We start from the raw sequence: 25,704 nt of genomic DNA, 5'->3' as shown, positions 1-25,704 counted from the left end.
GAATGAATTTGAGGTCAGCTGGAGCTGTGTGAGACACTCCTTCCAAAAAAGGGCATTTTTTTCCTAGGCATGTAACCTATGGATATTGATAGTTGGAAAGATTATTCTTCATGCAGGTGTATGAATACTTTTAATAACAATTTCAATGTGAAAATTTTGAATAAACATCTTTCCCCCATTGCAGAATACTTCATCTTTTAAACCTACTTTTAACACATAATAATTTGTTATTTTCAAAAATGAGTGGTAAAAATGTAATTTAATTTGCCAGATTTTAATTGATTTCTCAGTTTTTAGAACATTAAAACTTCCTTGACTGTGTACAGAGAAGTGGGAGTGCCCCAAAGTAAATCCCAGTTCACACAGATAACATTCTGCTGCTAAAAAAGAAAGCAGACTATGCTGTGCATTTAGCTTTAACTCCTAAATCTACTTCAGATATTTTTATCCTTGACAAAGGTGGTTAAATCCCAAGGAATTAATCAGTTAATCAAAGAAGTTAATAAGTTTGATATTAACTTTAGTTGGATTCCTTCATAGTGTGACCCTAGATCCCTATGGCTTGGTTTATAACCGCAAAGATGTTTTTCTGCTTTACTGTTTAAACATTGGGTCAGTTGATGCCAAAGCTGTCTTTGTGTCGGGGGAGGTGGGGGCTTGTTTTGAGACAGGGTTTCTCTGTGTAACAGTACTGGCTGTCCTGGAACTCACTCTGTAGACCAGGCTGGCCTTGAACTCACAAAGATCTGCCTGCCTCTGCCTCCCAAGTACTGGGATTAGAAGAATGCACACCACTACCACCCAGCCAACTGCAGCTAGTTTCTAAGTTGCATTCATCTTTACTCTAGGACCTCTGGAAGAGCAGGCAGTGCTCTTAACTCAGAGCCATCTCTCCAGTCCCTTGCTTTTTGTTTTTTGTCTCTCTATATATATGATAGCACATGCATGCACGAATTCATAAACACACAAACACCAGTCAGTATTCTAACATTATTTCATGTGTGTTTTATGAGCTTTTGAGTTAGTCTATACCTTTGTTCAAATCTATATCCTCCTCAATTTAGGGTGAGGGTTGTGAAGTGTCCTAACATTGTTGAAAGAGGTATATTAAAGTCTACTGCCCCAGGACCTGGGGAGATAGCTTAGTAGATAAGAACATTTGCTGTCCAAGCATGAAAATCTGACTTCAAATCCCCTGTGCCAACATAAAAGTACAATCAGTCTGGTGTTCCATGTCTTTAACGCCATCACTATAGGAGGACAGAGACATAAGGATCCTGTGGCTCTCAGGCTACCAGACTAGATAAGAAATGTCAAGCTCCAGGTTCATTGGGAGACCCTGTTTCATCGAAATAAGGTATACAGCAATAGAGGAGGGCTCCTGCTCTCCTCCTCTGGTCTATTTACATCTAGGTACACACACATGCACATACCACACACACAAAACTACAACATAATAGTTAAAAGAACCTTGCATGCTGGTTATGCATTTTCTTGATTTCTCCTGATAATTCTAGTGGTTTTCCTTTATACTTCTTGATGCCTTATGTGAGAGATATAGATACAGACTTGGTGTGACTTAATAAAACTTCACCTGTTTGTCATTGTGAAAGGGTTCTCTTGAAGACTAAAAGCATTGATAACAGCTGTGTAGTGGTGACGCACACCTTTAATCCCAGCACTCGGGAGGCAGAGGCAGGCGGATCTCTGTGAGTTCTAGGCTAGCCTGGTCTACAGAGCTAGTTCCAGGACAGCTAGAGCTATTATACAGAGAAACCCTGTCTCAACCCCCGACCCCCAAACAAAGCATTTTATAACAGTAAAGCATTATGATAATAATCTGGTCAAAGTGACTTTCCTGTAGTTAGGACTTAACTTCTTTGGCCAGGTGTACCTCATTCATTCTTCTCTGCTTAAATGATTGCTAACCTGCAGTGCTAATCTGGACCATGTGGTCTATATGCTTATCCTAGTTAGCATAGTCTTTGGAAATTTCTTTCTACCTTCTTTTGGACCCTCCCCCCAATTTTATTTTACATCTCTGGGTGTTTTGTTTATGTCTGTGTGCACTGCATGTGTACTTGGTGCCCATGGAGGCCTAGAGGGAAAGTGGATTCCCTAGAACTGTGTAGCATGAATAATAAAAGCCCAGAGTCAGATATGGGAGTTCAACCAGAAAACCAGAAAGCTCTAGTGACTTAGCTTTGCCCTAAAACATAAATAAAATATCACCATAGAACTGGAATTGCAGATAGTTGTGAGCTGCAGTGGGAGCTGGGGTAACTCTGATCCTGAGAGAACAGGAAGCACCCTTCTGAGCCATGTCTCCAGCCCCCTTCTTTTGGATTTTTGATTAATATTGTTTCAGTTTCCCCTGTCAATTTGAATTTTGCTTCCTCTTCCTCTAGCTGAGTGTGACTAACAAGACTGGAGAGTCCAGGGCCAGTAAATGAACACCTGTACCTGCATTTGAGGGCTCATCAGAAACCTACTCTCTGGGGCTTAGTGGGTAAAAGCATTTGCTCTGAGTGCATTAAGAACTGAGTTCAGGGGAGGGCAATATTTGGGAGGAGGGGAGGGAAATGGGAAATGGGGAGCAGGTGGAAATTTTAATTAAAAAAGAATAAAAATAAATAAATAAGTAAAAAAAAAAAAAAAAAAAAGAACTGAGTTCAGTCCCTAGAACCATGCAAAGCTGTACGGTAGAATGTAGTTGTAACCCCGGTGTTCCTTCAGTGAATGGGAGGTAGAAACAGGAGAATCCAAAACGGACACCAATCAAGCGCTGTCATTGCTTGGTGTGTTAGAGCGGTTGGTGTCATATAGGCTTAAGACTGTTCAGATGAAGTGACATTCGTCCCCATGGGCCAGCTTTGTGCTCACTTCTGATCCTAGAAAACCTCCAGATTGATTCTTCAGCAGATTGGGCCCTCACTGGGTTCTGAAGTCTGGCTACCCTAAGCTCAGTTTGTGCAGACTGTACTGTAGTAGGTGTCAGGTGGCCTCAGGAGCTAGGAGGCCTAGGGAGCTGAAAATGATGTCCACCTGCACAGACTACAGGGCTATCCCCTGGGCTCAGTGGCCTCAATGTACGTGGAGCCCTGTTCCCTACATGCTTACTCATGGCTTTCCCAGAAACAGGCCATATTGAATGGAGGAATGTCATCCAAAGGCAGGAGCCACCCTCTGGTCCTAAACCTGGTCCTAAGCCACTGCAGCCACAAAAGTCTGGCTGTCTCCTTCTGCTCTTAGGTCGTAAGCCTGGATGGACACCAACCAAACAGCACTCGTGCTCGCTGAGAACGTCTCCTGCGTAACCAAGGGAGAATATTTTTGCATCTAAGTAATTCATATACAGTTACCAGCATTACTTTAAAACACTTGGAACACTTCTGAAAGCATGCAACAGCTCTACCGAATGAGTTTGTGGCAGGTCCTCAATGTCCAGCTTATAATGCTTGATGGTGGCCGTGCTTGGAACAGAACTTGAAAGATTACTGCAGGGTTTTATGTAACTTGCCCTAGCACCCTAGTGGATACATATGCTCTCCTAGGATACCAAGGCAGTGAGAGTGTTCCAGTTGAGGATTGCTCATCCACCAAAAATGTACTGAATGTGTGTGGACCTCTGAGAGCTGTGCTTAGTGCTCAGGGAATTCCAGCATGATAAGGCTGCCCTGCCAGTGTGCCTGCAGGTGACTCACCTGGCCTGTCAGTTCCAGGTGCACCCATATGCATATGAAAATCAGAGACTGACATAAAATGTATTCTTAAATCACTTCTCCACTTTTTTTTTTTTTTTTTTTTTTTTTGTGGCCAAGGTCCCTCACTGGCCAGTGAACTCCAGGGAATTCCAGGCTCCTGGTTTTTATGTAGCTATTTGGGATCCAACTTCAGATCATCATGTTTACACAGCAGAGCACTTTACCAGCTGAGCCATTTCCTCAGCCCAGTAATTATTTTCACTTTCTTAAATGAATCTAACTGCTAATTAAATAAAGATTTAAGTGGCTAATGACAGTGCTGCTGAGACCCAAGTTGCTCAACCTCAGGTAAACATGGTGATGTGCTGGGAGAAAATTTAAGATGAATAGGTTTTGTTTTATTTTTAAAGTTGTAATTTAATTTTATTGTGTGTATGTTGTATGTGTTTGGGAGTATGCACATGTGGTGGCCTACATACATGTAGAAGTCAGAGGAGAACTTTCAGGAATCAACTCTATCCTTCCAATGTGTAGATTCCAAGAGTCAAATTCAGACCATCAGGCTTGGTGTCAAGCACCTTTACCTAATAGACTATCTTGTCAGCCATCTTGGCAGTCCTACCTTTTTTCCCCTAGAATGTTTGCTGTATTAGGGATGCAACCAGGGATCTTGAACATGCTAGGTAAGAGACCTGCCACTGAGCCACACCCCCAGAGAAGTATAGAAATTCAGATTGGGCTCTTAAGAGAGGCTTCACCTGGAAGTGAAATTTAGAGAGTGAGTAGATAGGTTTTCTTCAGGTGGGAAAGGCCGGCCCAGGCCTGGAAGCATGGCAACAGGTCAGGTAAATGGTAGTGCTGAAGGGGGCGAGACAGGCCGGACCTGCTGGGAGGAACACGTCTGGAGTAGGAAGGTAGGTTTATGAGCATGCTTGAGGGCAGGCTGGGAGCTGAGATGCTGAAGGGTAGAGAGTGCACGTCCTCACATTCGCTTGTGCTTTCACGTCCCTTGCTGCCTCCAGAGCAGGGTGCTGGGCATTTCAAGTGGTGCTCCTGAATGTCCGGCCAGGCCACTAAGACAGCAGGTGGATTTCAGTGTTGCTCAGGGTGACCTTGAACTTCCAATCCTCTTACCAACTCTCAGTGTTGGGATTACAGGCAAGCACTACTGCACACAGTTTATGCTGTGCTAGAGATGGAACTCAGGGCTTCCTACTTGCTAGTGGAGCACTCTCTTCAGAAAGTGGGTTTCTGAAGAGAGGTAGCACATTGCTCTGTGGGAGAGCAGGTGACCTAGCTAGACAAAGTTCAGGGCACTGTCATCCCTGTTAGACCTGGAGGTGGGCATAGGAAGGGGGCGTCCCAGCCAGTGCCAGCCTCCTTTTGGGCTTTGACTGGCCTTTGTTATTGATTTCATGTGTCTTTTTGACATCCCACCGAGCTGTCATTATCTCTGAGGAAGGACTCTGGAGATGTGCCTTTCAAGAACAAAGACCATCTTTAAGTGAGCTTTACAGTAATACAGATCCTCCACTAGAAGTAAAATCAATAGCATTTACTATACAGTGGTGGAACTGTCCATAGAAAAAATCAGTTAGATGTTATTGGGATCATCCAGATGATGTGCCAAAATAATGGTTTGAATGAGATGTCTCTGTAGTCCTGGACGTTTGGATGCTCTTCAGTTGGTGATACTGTATGAAGAAGGTTGTGGCCTTCGTGGAAGAAGTATGTTATTAGAGGTGGGCTGGGAATTATAAAGCCTGTGCTATTCCCATTGTGCTCTCTCTGCTTATGCTTGTGGTTCAGGATCTGAGCCCTCAGCTTCTGCTCTCAGTGTTTAATCCCTGCTGCCTGCTGGGTACATTGGCTCAGGCCTGTGATCCCAGCACTCAGGAGGCTGAGCCAAGAGGCTGCCTGCTTCTTACACACAGGAACTTCTAGGCCAGGCTGTGTTTCAAAGTGAGACTCTGTATAAAAAAAGAAAAAGTGGGGCTGGAGAGATAGCTCAGTGGTTAAGAACACTTGCTGCTCTTCCAGAGGTCCTGAGTTCAATTCCCAGCAACCACATGGTGGCTCACAACCATCTGTAATGAGATTGGTGCCCACTTCTGTAGTGCAAATGGAAAAGAAAAAGAAAGGAAAATATTTCCCATGGGTAGCTATCTTTGACTATGTTTTATGTACAAAGTAACTAAGCCATAAATTTATAAGCCCAATAAAAATCTGAAATTATAGATTTACTCCTAAGTTCATCATTATTAGACTGTTAATGAAATGCTGGCATGGCGTGGCATGGGAATGTGACTGGCTCAGCTTGAACTTGGAGCACATCATTTGGAGCTTCTCCAAAAAATTTTCTGCCTTCTCCTGCTCATCAAACAGATATGTTAAACATATCTGTGTCCAGTATTGTTGTGGGGCTTAGGGACAGTAGGAAACAGGTGAAGACATAGCTGTGTTCACAGCTTTTTTTTTATTTTTATTTTTTATTCCAGAGACAGGGTTTCTCAGTGTAGCCCTGGCTGACCAGGAACCCGCTCTGCAGACCAGGCTGGCTTCGAACTCACAAGAGATCCACCTGCCTCTGCCTCCCAAGTGCTGGGATTAAAGGCATGTGCTGCCACCACCCAGTCACAGCTTTCTTCTAGTTGAGTAAACAAAGAAAATGGTCATCTGCAAACAACAGTGTGCTGGGGGGTGGGTGGTGCAACATGGCTTACGTTTTAAATGTGGGCTTAAAAGGTTGGAACTGGGGGTTAGAGAAATGGCTAAGCAGTTAAGGACACTTGTTGCTTTTTCAGAGGAGCTGGGTTTAATCCCCTACACCCACTTGGCTGCTTACAGCCCACTGTAACTCTATTTCCCTTTTCTGACATCCACAAGCAATGCACACCTGCAGTGCACAGACATACATGAAGGTAAAACATGCATGAGAATAAAATAATAATACAAATATCAAAGGCTAGGGCTTTGGATCAGCAATAGAGCATTTGCCAAGAATCCACCAGTGATGGGCTGGGTTGTAGCTCAGTGGTAGAACCCCTGTTTAGCATGAACAAGGCCTGGGTTCAGCTCACAGCCATAAAAACACAACAACGTTTATTTATTTTGTGTGGGGCAGGGTGGGGGAAGCACATGTGTGCCATGGAATGGGTTCTTTCTACCACGTGGGGTATGGGGATGGAGCTCAGTTTGCCAGGCATGGTATTAAGAACCTTTACTCAGTAAACCATCATGCCGCCCCATGGAAAGGTTAGATTTGAAGGGAGAACAAGACCCCTTGGGTTTTTTGTTTGTTTGTTTGGTTTTGCTAGCTTTTGGCAGAGCTGCTAGCTGTGGGGATGGTGGGGGAAGGGGGTTCAGCAGCTGTAGATGAATAGTGGGTGCAGGTATGTTGAGGGCAGAGAAGCTCATGCAAGGAAGGAGGCCAGAAGATGCAGCCATGAGAGGAGTTCGTTCAGGAAGGATGGCAGAAACAGGAAAGTAGCAAGAGCTGGCTAGGAGGAGGAGGAGCCAGAAAGGTTTGGGTTTTGTTGCTTTTCCCTGAGAGCTGATGGAGTAATAGAGCTGGAAGAAGACTCCTGAGGAGATGGTGTCCAGGGCCACAACGAAGAGGCAGGAGATGTTAAGATGGCATCCAGATACAGGCTTCCATATGCTTCAGCTGGGGCATGCCCATTTCATTAAGGGTCATGCTGGGACACACTTCAGTCTAGAAGGTAAGAGAAATTCAGGGTTATCCCTACCTGAATTTGAGGCCAGCCTGGGCTACATGAGATTTTTGTCTCAAAACAAAGTTCTTTACAAATGACCTGTGTTTCAGTTATAAGGCTATTTACTGCTTCTGTTACATTGTGGTAACATTAAATTAAAATGTATTAAAAATTAATTCATTGTGCTCCGTGATCTGCCAAAACCCCATATAAGGGGCCCCTGGACCTTTGTGTTGGAGTTTACCAGGACCTTTGAGCACTCAGAATTCCAAGTCCTTGCAAGGTGCTTCTGTTCCTAGTGCTGGGTGTAGCTCTCTGTTGCCATCTAGTGTCCGTAAATTGTCGTTCTTGAGTTTCCTTACATTTTAAAACCTGAATAAAGGAGATTTAATTAAAAACACATTGAGGTTCTTGGTGAATTTTTTTTTTTAATTTTTCCTTAAAGAATACACAGTAGTGATTGTCCGTGTCTATTCAGTAAGCACAATTAAAATATAAGTAAGACAAGCTGGGCCCTATGGGCATAGGCCTGTACTCTTAGCTACTCAGGAATCTGAGTCAAGAGGATCACAAATTCAGGTTCAGCCTAGGCAACACAATGAAACATTGCCTCATAATAAAAAACCAAAAAAGGACTGGGAATGGAGTGCCCTGGGTTCAGTTCCCATGTCTCTGTCGCGCTCTCTGTCTTTCTGTCTCTGCACACACCTCCCCAAATATCTAAATATGCGTTTGTTTTAGATAGACTGAATCTTTTTAGAACTTTTCTTGAGGTAAAAATTCTTTTACTGTAATTGAAAGCTATTGTTGATTGATTGGTTGATTGATTGATTGGTTGATTGATTTTGAAGCAGGGTCTCTTTCTATGTAACGCTGGCTATTCTGGGACTTGTTGTGTAGGCCAGGCCTACCTTGAATTCACCGAGATCCTGCCTTTACCTCCCAAGTGCTGAGACTAAAGAGGTGCCCACCATGTGCCTCCAGATGTTTGTTGTTTTGAACTGCTATCAGGAGAGGTCCAGAGTACTTCTGGACCATAGACCTAACTGTGAGTCCTGCACACACAATACACGTCTTCCTCGGGAGGTGTGGCTGGGCCTCTTAGGGATCTTGAGAGTCACTCAGGAATGTCACCTGGAAAAGGCAATTTAAGAGTAGGGGTGGCAGTGAACATACTTCAGGTGATCTTGAAAAACAGCTCCATTTCACAGCCACAGTCATTTTGTAAACTTCTTACCAAGAGCTGCTGTTTGCTTTGCAAATTGGCAAGAGGGAGCATAATTATGTGAAAGTAGGGCTTTCTTCTCTCTTCCCCACTTCCCACTCTCCCCCCCAAAAACAGGGTTTCTCTGTGTAACCCTGACTGTCCTGGAACTTGATCTGTAGACTAGGCTGGTCTTGAACTTCTGAGTGCTGGGATTAAAGACATGCACCACTACTGCCTGGCCAGTAGGTTTTTCTTTATTTGGGTATGCTGCAGCAATGAGGCTAAGAAGAAAAAAAGCCATTTGATTGGAAGCTTCAGTGCATTTAAATGCTATTTCTATATTTTGTTTTTATAGGGGCTGCCTTAGGGAAAGCCCATTTGCCTATAATCCTGGAGTTTCCTGCTAGAACTTCTCAGAATTAGTTTGTTATTCAAATCTTTCATCATGCCCCCAATTTGCACAGCTGGAAAGAGCCTAGCCTTTATGAAGAGCTGTTTGTATTGGGGTGAGGAATTCTAGCAGGAACAAAGGGAGAAAGTTTTCTGTGTTTGGTATGAGTGTGCATGTCAGGGTATGAGTGTGTATGGCAGGGTATGAGTGTGCTTGGCAGTGCTGATGGTGATCAGTGGTGCTGCCTGTGCGTGATATTGGTGATCTGGTTGTGTGCTTGGGTGTGCATGGTGGTGCTGGGTGACTGGGGGTGAATGTGGTGTGTCGGTGTGCGTGCTAATATTGGATGGTTAGAAGTGCACGGTGATGGTGGTGACTGAGTGTCCATAGTATACTGGAGAAGGATGCTGCTTCCTTGTAAAGCTAATGTGACCTGTGGGTGGGATTCGGGATTCCACAGGTGTGTGCGATGAACCTTAAGTTAGCTCACATTTATTTTTGTAGAATAAATTGATTTCATCTGCATATTGGTTTAATTGTTAGCTGACTAGAATTTTCTTGGCTAGATAGTATACTAAAAAAATGTAAGCATAGTTTATTGGAACAAAATTTTTTTCTCTCCCTTCCTTCTATCCTTCCCTCCTTTTTTCTTTCCTTCAATAGGGTTTCATGTATTCCAGGCTGGCTTTAAGTCATTTTATAACCAAGAGTGACCTCCAATTCCTCATCCTCTTGCTTCTTCCTTTCAAGTATGAGAGACAGGCATTATCTTGAGCAAATTTCTTAACTCTCCTAAGCAGCTGTTCTGTATCTGCAGAATGCCTGAAGTTTAAAGTATGCACCATGGGTAGCAGTTATAAAGCCTCCTGCTGTAGATCCCTAACACTAGGAATAGAAACAAATGCAGGTCCTGGGTGGGGCCTAGACGCTGCGTTATTGTGTACCAAGAATTAAACATGGACAGCTGTCTGTGGAGGAATATTAAGTTTGAAAATTTTATCTTGGGTGGAGTCTGACAAATTCGCGTCTTCAGTAAGTTACAAGAAAGTTGGCCAAGGAGAACTTCTGAGTCTTTTCTTGAGTTGGATTTAAAGAAAACTGAAAGTTCTTGAGTTGTTTTCTACTTTACTAGCATATCATAAAAGTCTTCAGTTTGGGGGTTGGGGAGATGGTGCAGTCGGTAAAATGCTTACCATATAAATATGAATACCTGGTTTCAGTTACCAAAACCCAAGTAAGAAAAGCCAGGGACAGTGATGTCTGTGTTTGTAGTCTCAGCCCTGGAGAGAAAGACAGGAGGATCCCTGGAACTAGCCAGCCAGTCAGGCCTGGTAAGCAAGCTCCAGTCCAGAAGCTAAGGTAGGGTGTGGTGGAGGAATGTGCCAGGACTGACCTCTGTCCTCCAAATTCGTATACACTCTTAAACGTGGATGTACACATTCCTCTCCCCAGAAAGCTTTCACTTGGATTAGATCACGTCAATAGCTGTCTGTTCTTGTGTAAGGAGAATATAATTATTTCCTCACACATACGCCCCTTAGACAGGTAGCCCAGAGCACTCATGGGAGTAGCTGGGGAGCTGAATGCCAGTGTGTCTGGCTAGGGTTTGTTCTTGCCCAGACTGCCATCCTCTTCCTAGGCTTATTGAATTGAACTGGTGAGTGTCTACAAGTGGCTGGAATGTTCTTTCCCATGTTGGTCTCTGGGGAAGGAAGCTGGGTGAGAACTGGTTGTTGCTAGCACTCAGTGACTTTCATCACCTCTTCCACCTCTTTTTCCTTTTCAGTCTCTACTCCATGGCTCACTCAAATATAAACGGTGGCCGTGGAACCTCGTGATAAAGCACTTACCAACCACGTGTATCCTGGAAATGAAAGTTAGGTGGTGTGAATAGCACACTTTCTTTAGCTCTCCACATCACCTCTTTGTAACCTGGAGGTTCCCAGCTATCTTCACTACACTTAATTTAATTGTGCATCGTTATACAACTATATTTCATTTACTGTTTTGTCCTGTATGTGTTTGTATAACAACTAATGAGAAATGATTCTTAAAGCAAAATAACATATACTTTGGGTTGGTTAGAATTACCTTTAAGTCATTTATTAAGTCATCCTAATAGTTCAGATCAACTGCAGTGCTTGTCTGGGTGCTGCACTTGTCACTCACGCGGGCTGGTTTTCACAGGGCGACCTGAAGGCTTACCTGCGCAATGAGCAAGAGCATGTGCGGGGCGATTCACAGACCATGCTGCTGCAGAGGATGGCGTGTGAGATTGCTGCAGGGTTGGCAGCCATGCACAAGCTGCACTTCCTGCACAGGTAGGTCTGCCTGGGCACAGGCACACTCTTCACATTGCTATTCTTACAGCTAACTGAAGAGGTTGTGAGGTTTGGGAAGAGGGGCTGGGGATGGGATGCAGCTTAGTTGGTAGACTGCTAACATTCCTAAAAGTGGGCATGATAAACTGGGCATAGTAATGCACATATATAATCCCAACACTCAGAAGGCAGGAGCATCAAAAAGAAATTCAAGGACATCCTCAACTACATAGTGAGTTTGAGACCAACCTGTGATACATGAGACTCTATCTCAAAAACACCAAAACAAAAAACAAAGGCAAGAATGGAGGAAGGAAGGAAGAAACCAAAGAGATGAGGTTGTAACGTGAGCTCTCTGCTTAAAGAAGTATTGATAAATAAAAGCAGAGTTGGACTTCACTTAAACCAACGTCAGGGAGTAGCATGAATGTGGTCTGAGTCTAGAAAATAAGCAGTATGAGAAGTCTGCAAGCGTCAGGGTAGGGAGTGAGTGTACCTGGCTCCCTCCTGGCCTCTGACTGCTTTAGGCTTCTGGTTATACCCACAAGATCTCCTTATGTGTCTGTTTGCAGTCCTGAGGAAGCACTCGCTATAGGCTAGCAGTACCACTTTGCACTAGGTGGTGGCTTTGGTTTCTGGCTGGTGAACAGGCTGTCTTAAAAGTGTCAGAACTGGGTCTGAAGAAGCCACTTCCTGTTTGTACACCATAGGCTTCCTTTTGTCCTAGCACAGATGACTGGTCCTGCTTTTATTCTCCTTTTGCCTTTAGGCTTTTGAGTTCCAACTTTTCAAAATAGATTTATTTATTTGTGTGTATGTAGAGTCAATAACTCCTGCCAGAAGGAGGGAGTCAGATTCCTTCTTGATCACTCTCCATTTTGAGTGAGAATGCCTTTGAGGTAGGAGCTCTTCCGAGCTGGCATTTTTTCAACCAGGCTGAAAGCCCATGGTCCCCGGTAATTCTCCTGTCTCTACCTCTCCTCAAAGCTGGGGCTACAGGTGTGAGTGGGGCACTGGGATTGAGATCATAGTTCCATTCCTCTAGCTTAGTACTCTTAACCACAAGCCATCTTTGCAGCAGAATGTTTGTGGATACAGTGTTACTTTCCTCTTCTGTTACTTTCTTCTTCTGTCCCCCAGCAGGCACCCACACACATGTGATCCACACACATATACACAGTTTTATAAACAATAAATCTTACCGGGCATGATGGCACACACCTTTAATCCCAGCTCTTGGGGAGGCAGAGGCAGGTACATCTCTGTGAATTCTAGGACAGCCAAAGATACACAGAGAAACCCTGTCTCAAAAAACAAAAACTAAAAAAAAATATTTTTAAAAACTTTTAAATAAAAAAAACAAGTTTAAGAATAATTTATTTTTAGTATAAGTCCTTTTATTTATTTATTCATTTATGAGAAAACATCTGGTTGTATTTGGGGGATATGGTGAGCAATTAAAGGGTTGTTTCTTTTAGATGCTCATTACTTCAGGATTGACAGAAAAGGGAAGTGGTTAGCTTTTTCCTCCACATCTGTTTCTTGATTGCCTTGCAGTGGTAAACAAATTATTTTGATAAAGTATTTCTAAATTGTGCAAGGTGAGAGGAGAGAAGGCACGTTGGCTAACTGTGCAGAGGACCAACTCAGTTCCCAGCACCCACGGCAGGCAGCTCATCAACACCTGTAACATTACCTTCAGAGAATCCAGTGCCCTCTCTCTTCTGGCCTCGATGGCAGCTTCACACACATAGACACACACACCGACATAATTAGAACAAGTCTCAGAGATGACTAGAAAGTGTGCTTTAAACCTGTTCACCATCGTGGTTGGTTTTTTTTTTTTCCCCCAAGATTTATTTATTTATTTATTATGTATACAGTATTCTCAGTGCTCTGCCTACAGGCCAGAAAAGGGCACCAGATCTCATTACAGATGGTTGTGAGCCACCATGTGGTGGCTGGGAATTGAACTCAGGACCTTTGGGAGAGCAAGTGGTGCTCTTAACCACTGAGCCATCTCTCCAGCCCTTTTTTTTTTTTTTTTTTTTTTTTCCCAAGACAGGGTTTTGTTGTAGCTTTGGAGCCTGTCCTAGAACTAGCTCTTGCAGCTGGCCTCAGACTCACAGACATCCGCCTGCCTCTGCCTCTGCCTCCCAAGTGCTGGAATTAAAGGCGCCACCACCACCCGGCTCACCACCATGTTCTTAAAGATGACAAAGCTGTCATAGACAGTAGTGTTTTCCCATGCTTCCTCAAAGAAAAGTCTTAAGAGACTAGAAAACAAATAAAGATAAATCATATGATTTGGATGATATTCAAGAACAAAGGCCCACGGTACAGAAGAGCCCTGGAACTATTGACAGCTGTTACATTCTGCTTTTTAAAGTAACTGCTTTGGACTAGGTAGGTGATACATAGCTTGGTTGGTAAAGAGCTGACAGGACCAAGTTTGACTTGTAGTTTTTATTTCTTTAATTTATTGTCCAAAGGATTTATCTGTCTTTTTATTTTTTGTAATGTGTATGAGTGTTTACCTGTGTGTATGTAAGCATACCACACACATGCATTGGCTTCAGAGTTCAGAGAGCGCATTCATTAGGTCCCTGGAACTACAGTTACAGACAGTTGTGAGCCACCATATCAATGTTGGAAAGAAACCCAGTTCCTTTGCAACAGCAGCAAGTACTTTTTATCCACTGACCCACCTTTCCAGTCCCAGTCCGTGATTTTATTATTTTTTTCCTTTTTTTAAAGAAAGCGAGTATGAGCTGGGCAGTGGTGACACGCACCTTCAGTCCTAGCACTAGACGCAGGTGCGTGTGGGTCTGAGTTCCAGGGCAGCCAGGACCGTCACAGTTACATAGAGAAACTCTGTCTCGACAAAACAAAACAAAAGCCAATATGGCATTACAAACTTGTAATCCCAGTACTGGACAGGCAGATGTGCGTGGAGGAGTGGCATTGTAAGACATTGTCTGAGGAACAGCTCCTGAGGTCATCCTCTGGCCTCCACACACATGTGCATGCATAACTACACACTCAGGTGCCTATATACACACCACACACATGCACACACACACACACACACACACAGGCTGTGTGGTATAGTCTCGTGTGGGGCAAACTTCTGTTCTTTATAAATTCTTCTTGTGTGGGTAGCCTTCCATATGGCATTATTTTAAAACTGAGATTTAGAATATTGGTTGAGTCAGAGGACTTGGTTGAAATAGACCAGTCCACCTGTCTAGCCCGAAGTTGTCCTTATGTTGGAAAATGATCTAGTAAATCACCCTAGTTAAAATTTGTTTTTACATAATGTTTAAAAAAGAACCTTATCTCAGGGTCTCAGACAACCTGTGTTCCAGAGGTGGCATACACAGCATTGCTGAAGGCCGTGTGAACAGCACATGCTGCTGTTGCCTTCCCACAGGTGACCCCGGACCTAGGGTCCCCTGCCCTCCACTTTCAATGTCTCCTGAGCAGCAGGGTACTACCGGGTTACTTTGGTGGGCAGTGTATGTGCTCAAGCTGGCTAAGTAGCTGACTTATTAAGCAACAGGAACGTCCACCCAGGAGATGATAGCAACCAGAGAGCCTTTTCTGGACCGGACTAGTTTTTTGGTTGTTGGATTTGTGTGTGTGTGTGTGTGTGTGTGTGTCTGTCTGTCTGTCTTTGTGTGCGTACACGCGCATGTGTGTGTTTTGCTTTTTCTTTCTCTCCCTTCCTTTTTTTAAGACAGAGTCTCATTGTGTAGTCCTGGGTGACCTGGAACTCACATAGATCTTCTGCCTCGCCAGCTGATTAAAGATGTACACCACCACACCAGCTAAAAAGATTCTTTAAAAGAAAAACAAAAAACATAATGTACCCAGTGGTCAGTAGGCCAAGGCAAGAGAATTACAAGTTAAAGGCTAGCCTGGGCTATATAATGAGACCCTGCCTCAAATAGACAAACAAAATAATTATCCCAGTATTACTTGAAGTGTTGGCAAATAGGAGAGACAGACATTCTCAAGGGAGCTAGTGTAAGCTCCAACTGTACTGTTGAATGTTATAGTAATGGCTGAGGATGACTAGGCCGGTTTACAGGAAGAATGTCTGTACTGTGATATCTTAAGTATGAAAGTTCAATTTAGTAGTCATAACAGTGTATACTCTTCTTTGTATATTTGTTTTGGTGTCCACACTTTGTAGAAATACTGTACCTTCCAGTTTGTTAATCTGTACCACCTGGAAGGGTAGAGGGAACAGAGAAAGACTTTAAAAACAAAACAAAACAAACTTTATACTTTAGGAGGGCACAGAAGGAGCCCAGCACCCTTACTGCCCAGTTAATGTGGCATGTTTGTGTAGCTCAGTTGGTACAACACTGGCCTGGTACACTCCAGGCCTTGGATTTATCCCAAACCCCAAGTAAACGAGGTATGGATATGCATGTCTGGAATTCTGAGATTTGGGAGGTGGAGGCAGATAAAGCTACTTAGAAAGTTTGAGGCCTTTCTAGACCACATGAGACTCAGTAAATTGAGGCACACACCATCTACTGGTATGCCTGTGTCTTACAAGTTAACAGCCTCACTTGGGGCATATACAGCACCAAATGCTACATCTTTCCAGGCTGGATCAGGACAGCATTCCAGGTAGAAAGTGCACGTTCCCTTCTTAACTAGCACTTGGGCCACTGATTACAAATGTGCTCACAGAAAATATACCAGCTTTCTTTGATCCTGATCAGTGTGACTTCTAGTCTAGACCTGGCTCTGGGAAGGTTGTCTCATGATAGTTAATCCTGGTGACACCGCACTTTAGTAAAAGCGCTGGTTATGGTGCAGGTCCTAGGTACCAGGACCTGAGGGAACAGGCCAGAAACCTCAGGGTTCCTCTCAGAAGTAAAGTCTTAGCTCATCCCAGGGAGGCCCAGCAGATATGTACTGGCTCCTAGGATATGTCCATTCTCAGCCCAGCTCTGGTCTGCTGCCTGCTGTCTTTTGTTTAGGGGTAGGAAAGTGGGGCCCCCGAGTGATTCTAGCACACATTTTGTGGTGAGAACCATCAAAGCCTTCCCTAGAGATAGATAGTTCCTTAAAAACTCAGGTTGGCCTTGGTTTTAGGTAACATTTTTAGTTTTGTTAAGGTTTGGCTCATTTTGTGTTTTGTCGCTGCTGAGGATGGGATTCAGTGCCTCCTGTATGCCACTGAGCTGTTTCTCTAGTGCCCACTGAGGCACTGTAGGTAGGGACTCTATAACTGAGCCATACCCGCAACCTAACCTGGGTGTTAGATAGACATTGCCAAAGCGTCCTTCTTTCCCTGTGTGTTGAGGTTTGGACTCCATTCTGGAGTTCGCTAGGAAGTTTTATTCCCTGGGCTTAGACTCTGAACTGGGTGGGCATGGAGTATGGCCCCTAGTATTTACCTCTGCTCTCATACTCCTTCATGGTCAGAGCCCTGGAAAAGTTGGTGTCTAGTAACCAGAGACTGCTTATTTGAGTATTCCATCTAGTTTTGCAGTAGTGTACAATGTGAGACTAAGCTAGAGTCTGTAGAGACCCATTAGAGTCCTGGCTGTCCAGCTCAGCCTTGATGTTGGACGAGACCAAGGAAAAAGCCACCCAGGAGTCCTTATCTCATCCCATCACCAGTCCCCAAAAGTCCTGTAGACACTGTCTTCTATGTCTAGTCAGAATTTCACAGTGGAAAAATTCTGCATTCCCAGAGCCCAGTGGGTGGCTGGTATGTGGTAGGTACCCAGTAATGTAGTATTGCTCAACCAGCAAGGATGGACCTAATAAGCAGGAAAAAGACCATTAACACTCTAGGAAAGCTTGTGCCCTACCCACTGCTCATCCCCCCAGGTTTCTTGATATAATGCCAACACATCTGAGTTCCGCAGCGTGATAGACATGGCCCTTCAGAGCCTCAGTGTTTGTGGCTGCTGCAGTCAGGTAGTCAGGGGGACAGAGAGGGTCAGCTGGGATGGTTAATTCTACTCTCCTCAGCTTTATTTGCTCCCTCTGAGTGTATTTCTTCTGTAGAGTTAGAGATCTGTTTTACTCAGAAACACAGTTACCAAGATTGAATAGATAGCAGAAGCAAAACTCCCGGAAGAGTATTCAGTGACTTTCAGGCAACTGGCTCCTGTCTCACTCTCTCATCAGGAGCTTGGTCACTCTGCTGCCTGTAGATAGAAACTTGCCATGGGTTAATTTGGAGGGCCTTGGTCATCTTCAGCTATCTGCACTAGAGAATCCTTCTACAGGTGGGCAGACTGATGTGTAGCTACCCAGGTTAAAAACAAATGGGGATGAAATGTGACTTAGAACCCTTGGGCCTGCTGCCAAGTGAAATGACCAGCCAGTGCCTTCTGAGAGCCAGGCAGGGCTGAAGCTTGGGCAGCCTTGTCACCAGACCTGTTTTTCAGCCTGAAGGAGAATGCTGGCTACAGTTGTGTTTCCTGACCTGAGCAGTCTTGACGTCAGGTTGCACACTAGCACCTTGTGTTTTTTCTGTTCCATAGCTTTGCACATTAATGGTGCAGAGACTACTTAGGGTTAGCATTTTAGGGCGATTACATCATTGCCTTGAATCTAGATAGCAGTCCTGACATTTAAAAACATTCTGTGCACATTTTTATTGTACATCTGTAATCCCCTGTTTCTGTACACACAATAAACCAAATTAAAAAAAAATAAGATTGTAGGTTTTTATTTTGTTAATGATAGCGAAGTCAGAAAGTGTCCAAGGTTTTACCAAAGGCTGGAAGGCTTTGCGATAGAGCACCATGCAAATTACCACACATGAGCAGCATACAGAACCACTTAGTGCAACCAAATCAGCATTACACCGAGAGTGCCCATTGAGACCCAACAGTGCAAGGGCCAGTGTTGCTACCACCTGCTGCTGCCCCTTGTAACTGTTGATGGTGAGAGTGTGAAACACTTCACCTGCTAGTAAAGTTTACTTCCAGCCTCTGCTCACTAGTAGGTACTGTGAGAAATAAATGAGAAAACTGAGTCACTTAGGGAAAAGGTCTTAGAGAAACACCTGTGTAGCAAGAGCATTGTAGCTGCATTGGACAACTCACAACCACCTGTAACTCCAGTTCTAGGGGATCAGACACCCACTTCTGACCTCTGAGCATCTGAACTCATGTGCACTAACCCACACACAGATAGACACTCATATGCATAATTTAAAAATAATAATATAAATAAAATATTTTAAAGTTTTTTGAAAATCAAAAACAACAAAAAAGAAGGGGAAGTTTTTTACTTATTGAAGTATGTCTTTTGTTTGATATGTGTGTACAGGCTAGAAGACAATCTCCTATGTTTTTTTCTTGTCCATTTTATTTGAGACAGTGTCTTTTGCTAGCCTGGAACTTGTTAAGTAGGCTAGACTGGCCTCCTGTCTCTGCCTCCCCAGCTCTGGGTTTGCAAGTGTATGCCACCATGTCCAGCCTTTTTACGTGGGCTCCAGCGACTAAACACAAATCCTTAGGATTGCAAGACAAGCATATTAGGTACTGAGCCATCTTCCTACCCTTCAGAGTACCAGTTTTATAAAAATGAACTTGTTCTTCAAGTGAACACTGTCTGTAAATTGTACATCATGACTGTGTACTCTTCTCTTCTCCCCAGGAAGGTAAAGGAAAGAGAGAGTTCTTGGAGAGGGCCCAGCACCAGCGCCTATGTAACTTTGAAAAGTGAGGGCACGTGGGGTGGGGGCACAGAGTGGCTTTTGAACCTTTGGAGTTGCACCTTTATTAACAGATTAAGAGACTGTTCCTACCCTCAGATTGTAAAGAAAATTCAGGCAATTTCAATATTCTAAAGTTCTTCCTGAGTTACTCTTTAAGTACTGTGATCCAGACCACTGATGTAGGTATGTTCATACTTAACCAGTGATCTTAGTTATGTGTCTAAAATGCAGTTAGGAATGTGCTGTTTAACTTAAACTATGACAAAAATCAGGTCACTAATTACTAAGCAGAGAGCTGAAGACACACTGGTTTCTAAAGGAAGCCTCTAACCTGCGGCAGTTCTGTGAGGTGAGGTCCAGACTGTAGATCCTGTTTGTTCTTATGCTGGCCTTACTCCTTCCGTTTGCAGTGATCTGGCCCTACGGAATTGTTTTCTTACTTCTGACTTAAATGTCAAAGTGGGTGACTATGGAATAGGATTCAGCAGATACAAGGTAAGCAAAGCTCTGCCTCTATCCCCTTAACCTGCTTAGTGTCAGCCATGGACACTAAGTTGAAAAATGTTACTCATGGACTGGAGAGATAGCTCAGTGGTTAAGAGCATTGCCTGCTCTTCCAAAGGTCCTGAGTTCAATTCCCAGCAACCACATGGTGGCTCACAACCATCTGGAATGAGGTCTGGTGCCCTCTTCTGGCCTGCAGACATACACACAGACAGAATATTGTATACATAATAAATAAATACTTAAAAAAAAATGTTACTCATGCTTGAAGAAGGGGTGAGAGTCAGTCTTCATGACAGCAGGGTCTGTCACAGGCCTTTGCATGGTACCGTTGACTTCTGTTTTTTCTCAGTCAGTGGCTTTGTGACAAGGTTTTATGACAGCTTTTGAAAGACTCCGAGGTTTAAAGACATTTGCAATTCATTGTAATTGATTCAATTTGACTGAATGATATAAAAAATTTAAAAAATACTTCAACTTTGTACTTATTTCATGTGGACATGTATGTTTGTGAGCATGTACATGCCAAGGACATGCATGTGGAAGTTATTTTTATTTTTTTTTAATTAATTTTTTTTTTTTTAGTTTTTCGAGACTGGGTTTCTCTGTAGCTTTGGAGCCTGTCCTGGCACTAGCTCTTGTAGACCAGGCTGGCCTCGAACTCAGAGATCTGCCTGCCTCTGCCTCCCGAGTGCTGGGACTAAAGGCGTGGACCACCACCACCCGGCAGCGGGTGGAAGTTAGAGGGCAACTTACAGATGTCAATTCTTTCTTTCTACCGTGTGGGTTCCCAGGACAGAACTCAAGTTATCAGGCTTGGCAATAAGTGCCTTTATGTGTTGAGCCATTTCACTAGCCCTGTACAGTAAAATTTATAATTAGCATGGGCAAAATGGTAATTAACACTAGTAGAGCAAAGCACACGTGTCATGTAGATATTTCTCCATACAGTCAGTAAAACTGCAGCACAGGTTTGATAAAATTGATATTCATGGTTTTGTTCTTTTGAAACTGTTATAATAGACCAAAAAGAAAATAAATTAGTAGATTATATTTTCATCTGTATGTGTTTGCAGAGCTCAGCTGAACAAGGACATGGGCAGAGATATTGCTGAGGCTGGAGAGAGATGGTTTAGAGGTTAAAGCACTTGCTGTTCTTGCAGCAGAGGACACAGGTTCATTTCCCAGCACCCACATGGAGGCTCACAGCAGTTTGTAACTCTAGTTCTAGGGGATCTTTTCTGACCTCCTCCTTGGGCTTTGGACACATACATGGTGTACATACATACATACGTTCAGATAAAATATTCATACATATAAAATAATTGTATTTTTTAAAAGGAATTTTATTGTTGTTATCCCCATTGTTTTCTAAGCAGCAATAGAAATATACCGTTTATCTGTGATTTAGTGGGTTCTTGTGAGGACCCGAGATGTGATGCAAATTTAGGTTGGTGTTCTGTCAAGCAGTAGCTGTAGTGTTTGAAGCTCTTACTGCATACTGTGAAGCTGTTGCTAGCATTACCTTTCCAACCCCTTTCAAAGGTGGTTGGCTTTGTGCAGCCATAATTTACAGCTAAGGAAGAGGGCTTCTAGTGTCTGTAGCTCACCCGTCACTTTGCTGCTGGTAAGTGCTGGGAGAACAGCCTGTAACATCAGCAGTGGTGACCAGCACAGTCCTCAGTGCAGAAGGCCAGCCTGTGCTAAAGGTGATCGAGCAAATGTAATGCTTTAGAGACTGGTTTACAAAACCTCCAGACTTCAGAGGAACACCCCACGTCCCTTCCTTCCATCCAGAAGTCTCTCTTTGTGCCAGCTTCCCCTCCTCCCTGCCGTGTTTTTGATTGGGTGTGCATTTTTGAAAACGTTTTGCTCTTAAGCTATCAAGCTCCCCTCACATGGAATTCCTCTGAACATTGTGCTTGTGATTGTGCAGGAGGATTACATTGAGACAGATGACAAAAAAATTTTCCCTCTGAGGTGGACTGCTCCAGAATTAGTGACCAGCTTTCAAGACAGACTCCTGACTGCAGAGCAGACTAAATACAGTAATATCTGGTAGGTATCTGATATGCGATTTTATTTGATTTCTTTAGCAAAGGCCTGACTCCCTTCTCTTTGAGTATAGAAGTAATTACGTTAGGAAAGACATATCATGTGCCATAGCCATGGTAACAATTTTGAACACTGCACCTTCTGTCCATTTTCTTCTACTAAAAACAAGAACCACATCTGTTTTACATTTTGTGCTTACACAGGGCCTGGAATATAGTAGATGCTTGATCTTTACTGAGTGAATGGAGAGCTGAAGGGAGTTTGGGCTGTTATGTAAGACTGATTTTTAAGGGTCATTTCAGATGGTGCTAAAATGATGTCTCCAAATCTTAGACTAGGCAGTGTCGTGGTTTTCTTAATGACAGCTACATTTTGGGGTGTCGTTTTCATGTTTATTTTTGGTTTTCTTTTTCTTACCTTTGCTTTGGATTGGTTTCCTTTTTTAGCTGTTTTCCTGTTCATTTGGGAGCTACGCTTTCTGCACCTGTACTTTAATCATAGAAATTACAGACAGTGTGTGTGAACTTCACAGACTTGATCTGACGTCATTTTCTAACCCTCTTTCTTGACTAGTACGGGACTTAGAGCATTCCACTTCTCTTTAGCTGTGTACCCTCCTCCACACGGACGTGCACATCACACACATGGTTATGTGCCATTGTTGGATATTTTAATTTTTTTTTTACATGTAACTTTGTTTGTTTCTTTGGTTTTGGTTTTTCAAGACACAGTTTCTCTCTCTGTGTGTGTAGCCCTAGTTGTCCTGGAACTCACTCTTTACACCAGGATGACCTAAAACTCTCAGAGATCTGCCTTCCTCTACTTCCTGAATGCTAACACTAAAAGGGTGTACTGCCATACCTGGCTAACATGTTACTTTTTAACATCAATATCTATTTAGATTTATCCACATAACAAACTGCTTTCCTTGTGTTTCTTTTGTTTATTTTTGTGTTTGATCTCAGACCTTCCACTGTGGTTATACTACTTCTACTTAAAGTGTGTCCTTCCTGGTTTGATTGAGTGAGGCCTACTGGTAACAGACTGCTCACACTTGCCTATTTGTTCTCGTTCCTTGAACTGTTTTTACTTGATAACAGTTATTTCCTCCCAGCATGTTGAAGATGTCATTCTACTGTCCTCTTGCTTCCATTGTTGCTTTTGTGAAGTCAGCTGTAAGTCTTTGAAGGTAATATGACATTTTCTCTCTGGCTGACTTAACATTCTTCTCTGACTTTTTTTTTTCTCTTCTCCTATTTTTTATTTTCCTGTGATGTTTGTCAGTGTTAATTGTATGGGTTTGGATTGATACACCCACCCCTGCTTGTTTTTTATTTGACTTTCTAAATCTATAGGTTGATACAGTGCATTGGTTCTAGAAAAACTGTAGCCCTCATCCTCTAACTATTGCCTCTGTTTATGTTCCCTCCTTCGGGAAGGCTAAATGAACATTAATTATTGTTGCTTCCTACTTTATCTTACGTCTCTTAATTGACCTTTTGCATTTCACCCTTTTGATTTTAGAACGCATGTTCCACCCACTAATTTTCTATTTTTTTAAGGGTTTATTTTTATTTTATGTACATTGGTGTTTTGCATGTATATCTTTGTGAGGGAGTCAGATCCTCTGAAACTGGCATTACATACACAGTTGTGAGCTGCTATGTGAATTCAGAGAATTGAACCCGGGTCCTTTGGAAGAGCAGCCAGTATTCTTAACTGCTGAGCCATCTCTCCAGCCTCTAATTCTCTATTTTAAGATTCTCTTTTCAGCTATGTCTTTTTTGTTAAATCTCTCTGCTTTTTTTTTTAATTATCAGAGTTTTTTATAACTGAATTGTGATCTGTGTCAAATTATTGCAATAAATAATACCTTCCGCTTCTGGATGGAGAATTGCTTCCTCTGACTCTCCTTATTGTGAGACTGCATGGCATCTAGACTGAGATTCACTCCCCCATAGAGGACCTGGATTTGCCTCTTTTGGGTACTTGGGTGCCTTGCCACATACAGGGCATTGCAGAGTGAGCTTAAAATGTTTCTCAGAAAATGATTCTTCAAGGCTGACTCTGGTTACTTTGTAACTCATCTCCATTAGTCACTCTTCTTTCTCCCTGTCTGGCAGTTTACCTTTCAGGAGCTGGCTTATATCTGCCCAGAAGTAGAGTCTTTCTGTGGGACACTTTACCTGGGTAGACCCAGGGCTTTGGCCTGCTCAGCATTGCCTTCTTCCATGGAGCCTTAGACAAAGAAACCTAAGTGCTTGCATAGGTGCCCCAGGGCTCAAAGGTGGCTTTTGTATGCTCAAAACTAGCTTCACCCTGGAAGTTCTTGCCTTCTTACCCACCTTAGATTCTTCAAGATTTTTTTTTTATGCTTCACTGGCATTTTTATTGTGTTTAGCAGGATGATTGACGTGAAAATGGAGCCTGTGTTTCCCAAGGCAGAATTGGCACTGTTCCTGACTGTCAAAACAGTTGCTGGCAGGGTCCGCCATCCTGCTCATGCCAAGGTGGATGAGGGAACCTCATGCAGAATTTAGAGCAGAGGTGGGGAAAGCAGCAGAACACATTTCTTCCCAAAAGAATAAGACTTGTGCGCCTAAGGAGCTGGGGAACCTATGCTTCCTTTCATGCCCTCTGAAGAGTTGGGGGGTGGCAGAGCCTGGTGCTTTGGTCTGAGAATGTCTTACTGGAGGAGAAGGAAGTGAGGTGAGTGAGGGCTGTGGAAGCCTGAGGCAGGAGATAGGCAGTGTGGCTCATTCTGTCTCTTGCCAAACAAACCTTTTGGTTTTTAGCATTTCACATGGATCCTTTATTTTCTTCAATAAAATTGGAAACTCTCTAAGGTCAATAGCCAGTGTTTTAAACATTTTTGTACTGAAAGTGATCATACACCCCTGAGGATTCTTTGCCAGGGAGAAGGTGCTGCCTTCTGGCTTGGCGTGAGGGCTTTCATCCTCTTTCCTCCTTTAGGAGAAATGATCTCTGTGGACGTGGGACATGCTGACTCTACTCAGTCACTTGTACAGTAGCAGCAGGAAATTGAATACCAGGATGCAAAACAGCAAAGAAAACCACTGTGTGCTGTTGTTACTCACAGGCTCCTAGTCGGTATTGAACAGTCTCATGCAGCACAAATTCTAATTGTTGTTAATAATAACTCGGAGTCAGCTATCGGGGTGAAAGCTGAAGGATCAGAGAAGAATTGTGGCCAGCCACTAAAGTTCTTACCTCTGTCAGTGCACAGACCATAGGGGCGATCCTGTCCTCAGACTGCCTGCTTCAGACTGCTGCCTCGGACTCACTGAGCTCTTGTCTCCTCCCGCCTTATATCCCTCTCCCCGCCCAGCCATATCACTCCTGTCTCCACATCCCTAGTGCTGGGATTAAGGGGAGGTGACTCCTAAGTGCTGGGATCACCTTTGTGTGGGCTCTGTTTCTCTTTTGGACTGAATCAATTTTGTGTAGCCCAGCGTGGCCTTGAACTAATGGAGATCCCTCTGCCCCTGCCTCCTGAGTCCTGGGATTAAAAGTGTGCGCCACCACTGTCTGGCCTTTTAGTGGCTTAACTCTGCATTCTGATCTTTAGGCAAGCTTCAGTTGTTAAGACACAAAATATCTCCACAGTCTCATAACCACACCCCAAATCTGGAAGAAGACAGAATTATAAATCACAGGGAGCTTTTGAAAAACTCCACTTTCCCGGGCCAAACCTGGCTCTGTCACTAAATGTTAGATACAGGCCATGTGTGGTGGCACACACCCCTAATTCCAGCACTGGAAACAGAGGCACGCAAATCTTTTTGCATTCATGACCTGCCTAGTTTATGTAGTAAGTTCCAGGCCAGTCTGGGCTGCATAGCGAGACCCTGACTTTTATTTAAAAACAAAAAAGAGTGATATGGATCCTAAGAACCAACTTACTTGTTTAGAATTGTCCCAGAAGAATCTAAAAAGATGGCTCTGTGGTTAAGAGTACTGGCTGCTCCTGCAGAAGACCCGAGTTGGATTCCCAGCACCAGCATGGCCACTCACATTCCATCGTTAACTCCAGTTCCCAGGGGTTCCATGGCACCAGGCCTGCAAACAGTGCACAGACAT

The 25,704-nt window shown here is 43.5% G+C and overlaps 1 protein-coding gene across 2 annotated transcripts in view; it reads left to right on the top strand.

Annotated features, from left to right (window-relative positions):
• Positions 1 to 25,704, top strand: part of Lmtk2 (lemur tyrosine kinase 2) — a 94,419-nt gene that overhangs the window by 50,311 nt on the left and 18,404 nt on the right. For both annotated transcript variants that reach the window (XM_057764478.1, XM_057764477.1), the window contains exons 7-9: positions 11,206 to 11,339; positions 19,455 to 19,539; positions 21,485 to 21,606. In XM_057764478.1, the coding sequence (XP_057620461.1) occupies positions 11,206 to 11,339; positions 19,455 to 19,539; positions 21,485 to 21,606 (341 nt within the window). The remainder of the gene's footprint in view (positions 1 to 11,205; positions 11,340 to 19,454; positions 19,540 to 21,484; positions 21,607 to 25,704) is intronic.

This window comes from Chionomys nivalis, chromosome 3 (genome assembly GCF_950005125.1).
Source record: "Chionomys nivalis chromosome 3, mChiNiv1.1, whole genome shotgun sequence".
NCBI classification, from domain to species: domain Eukaryota; kingdom Metazoa; phylum Chordata; class Mammalia; order Rodentia; family Cricetidae; genus Chionomys; species Chionomys nivalis.
This window is presented reverse-complemented; position numbering and strand designations above follow the sequence as displayed.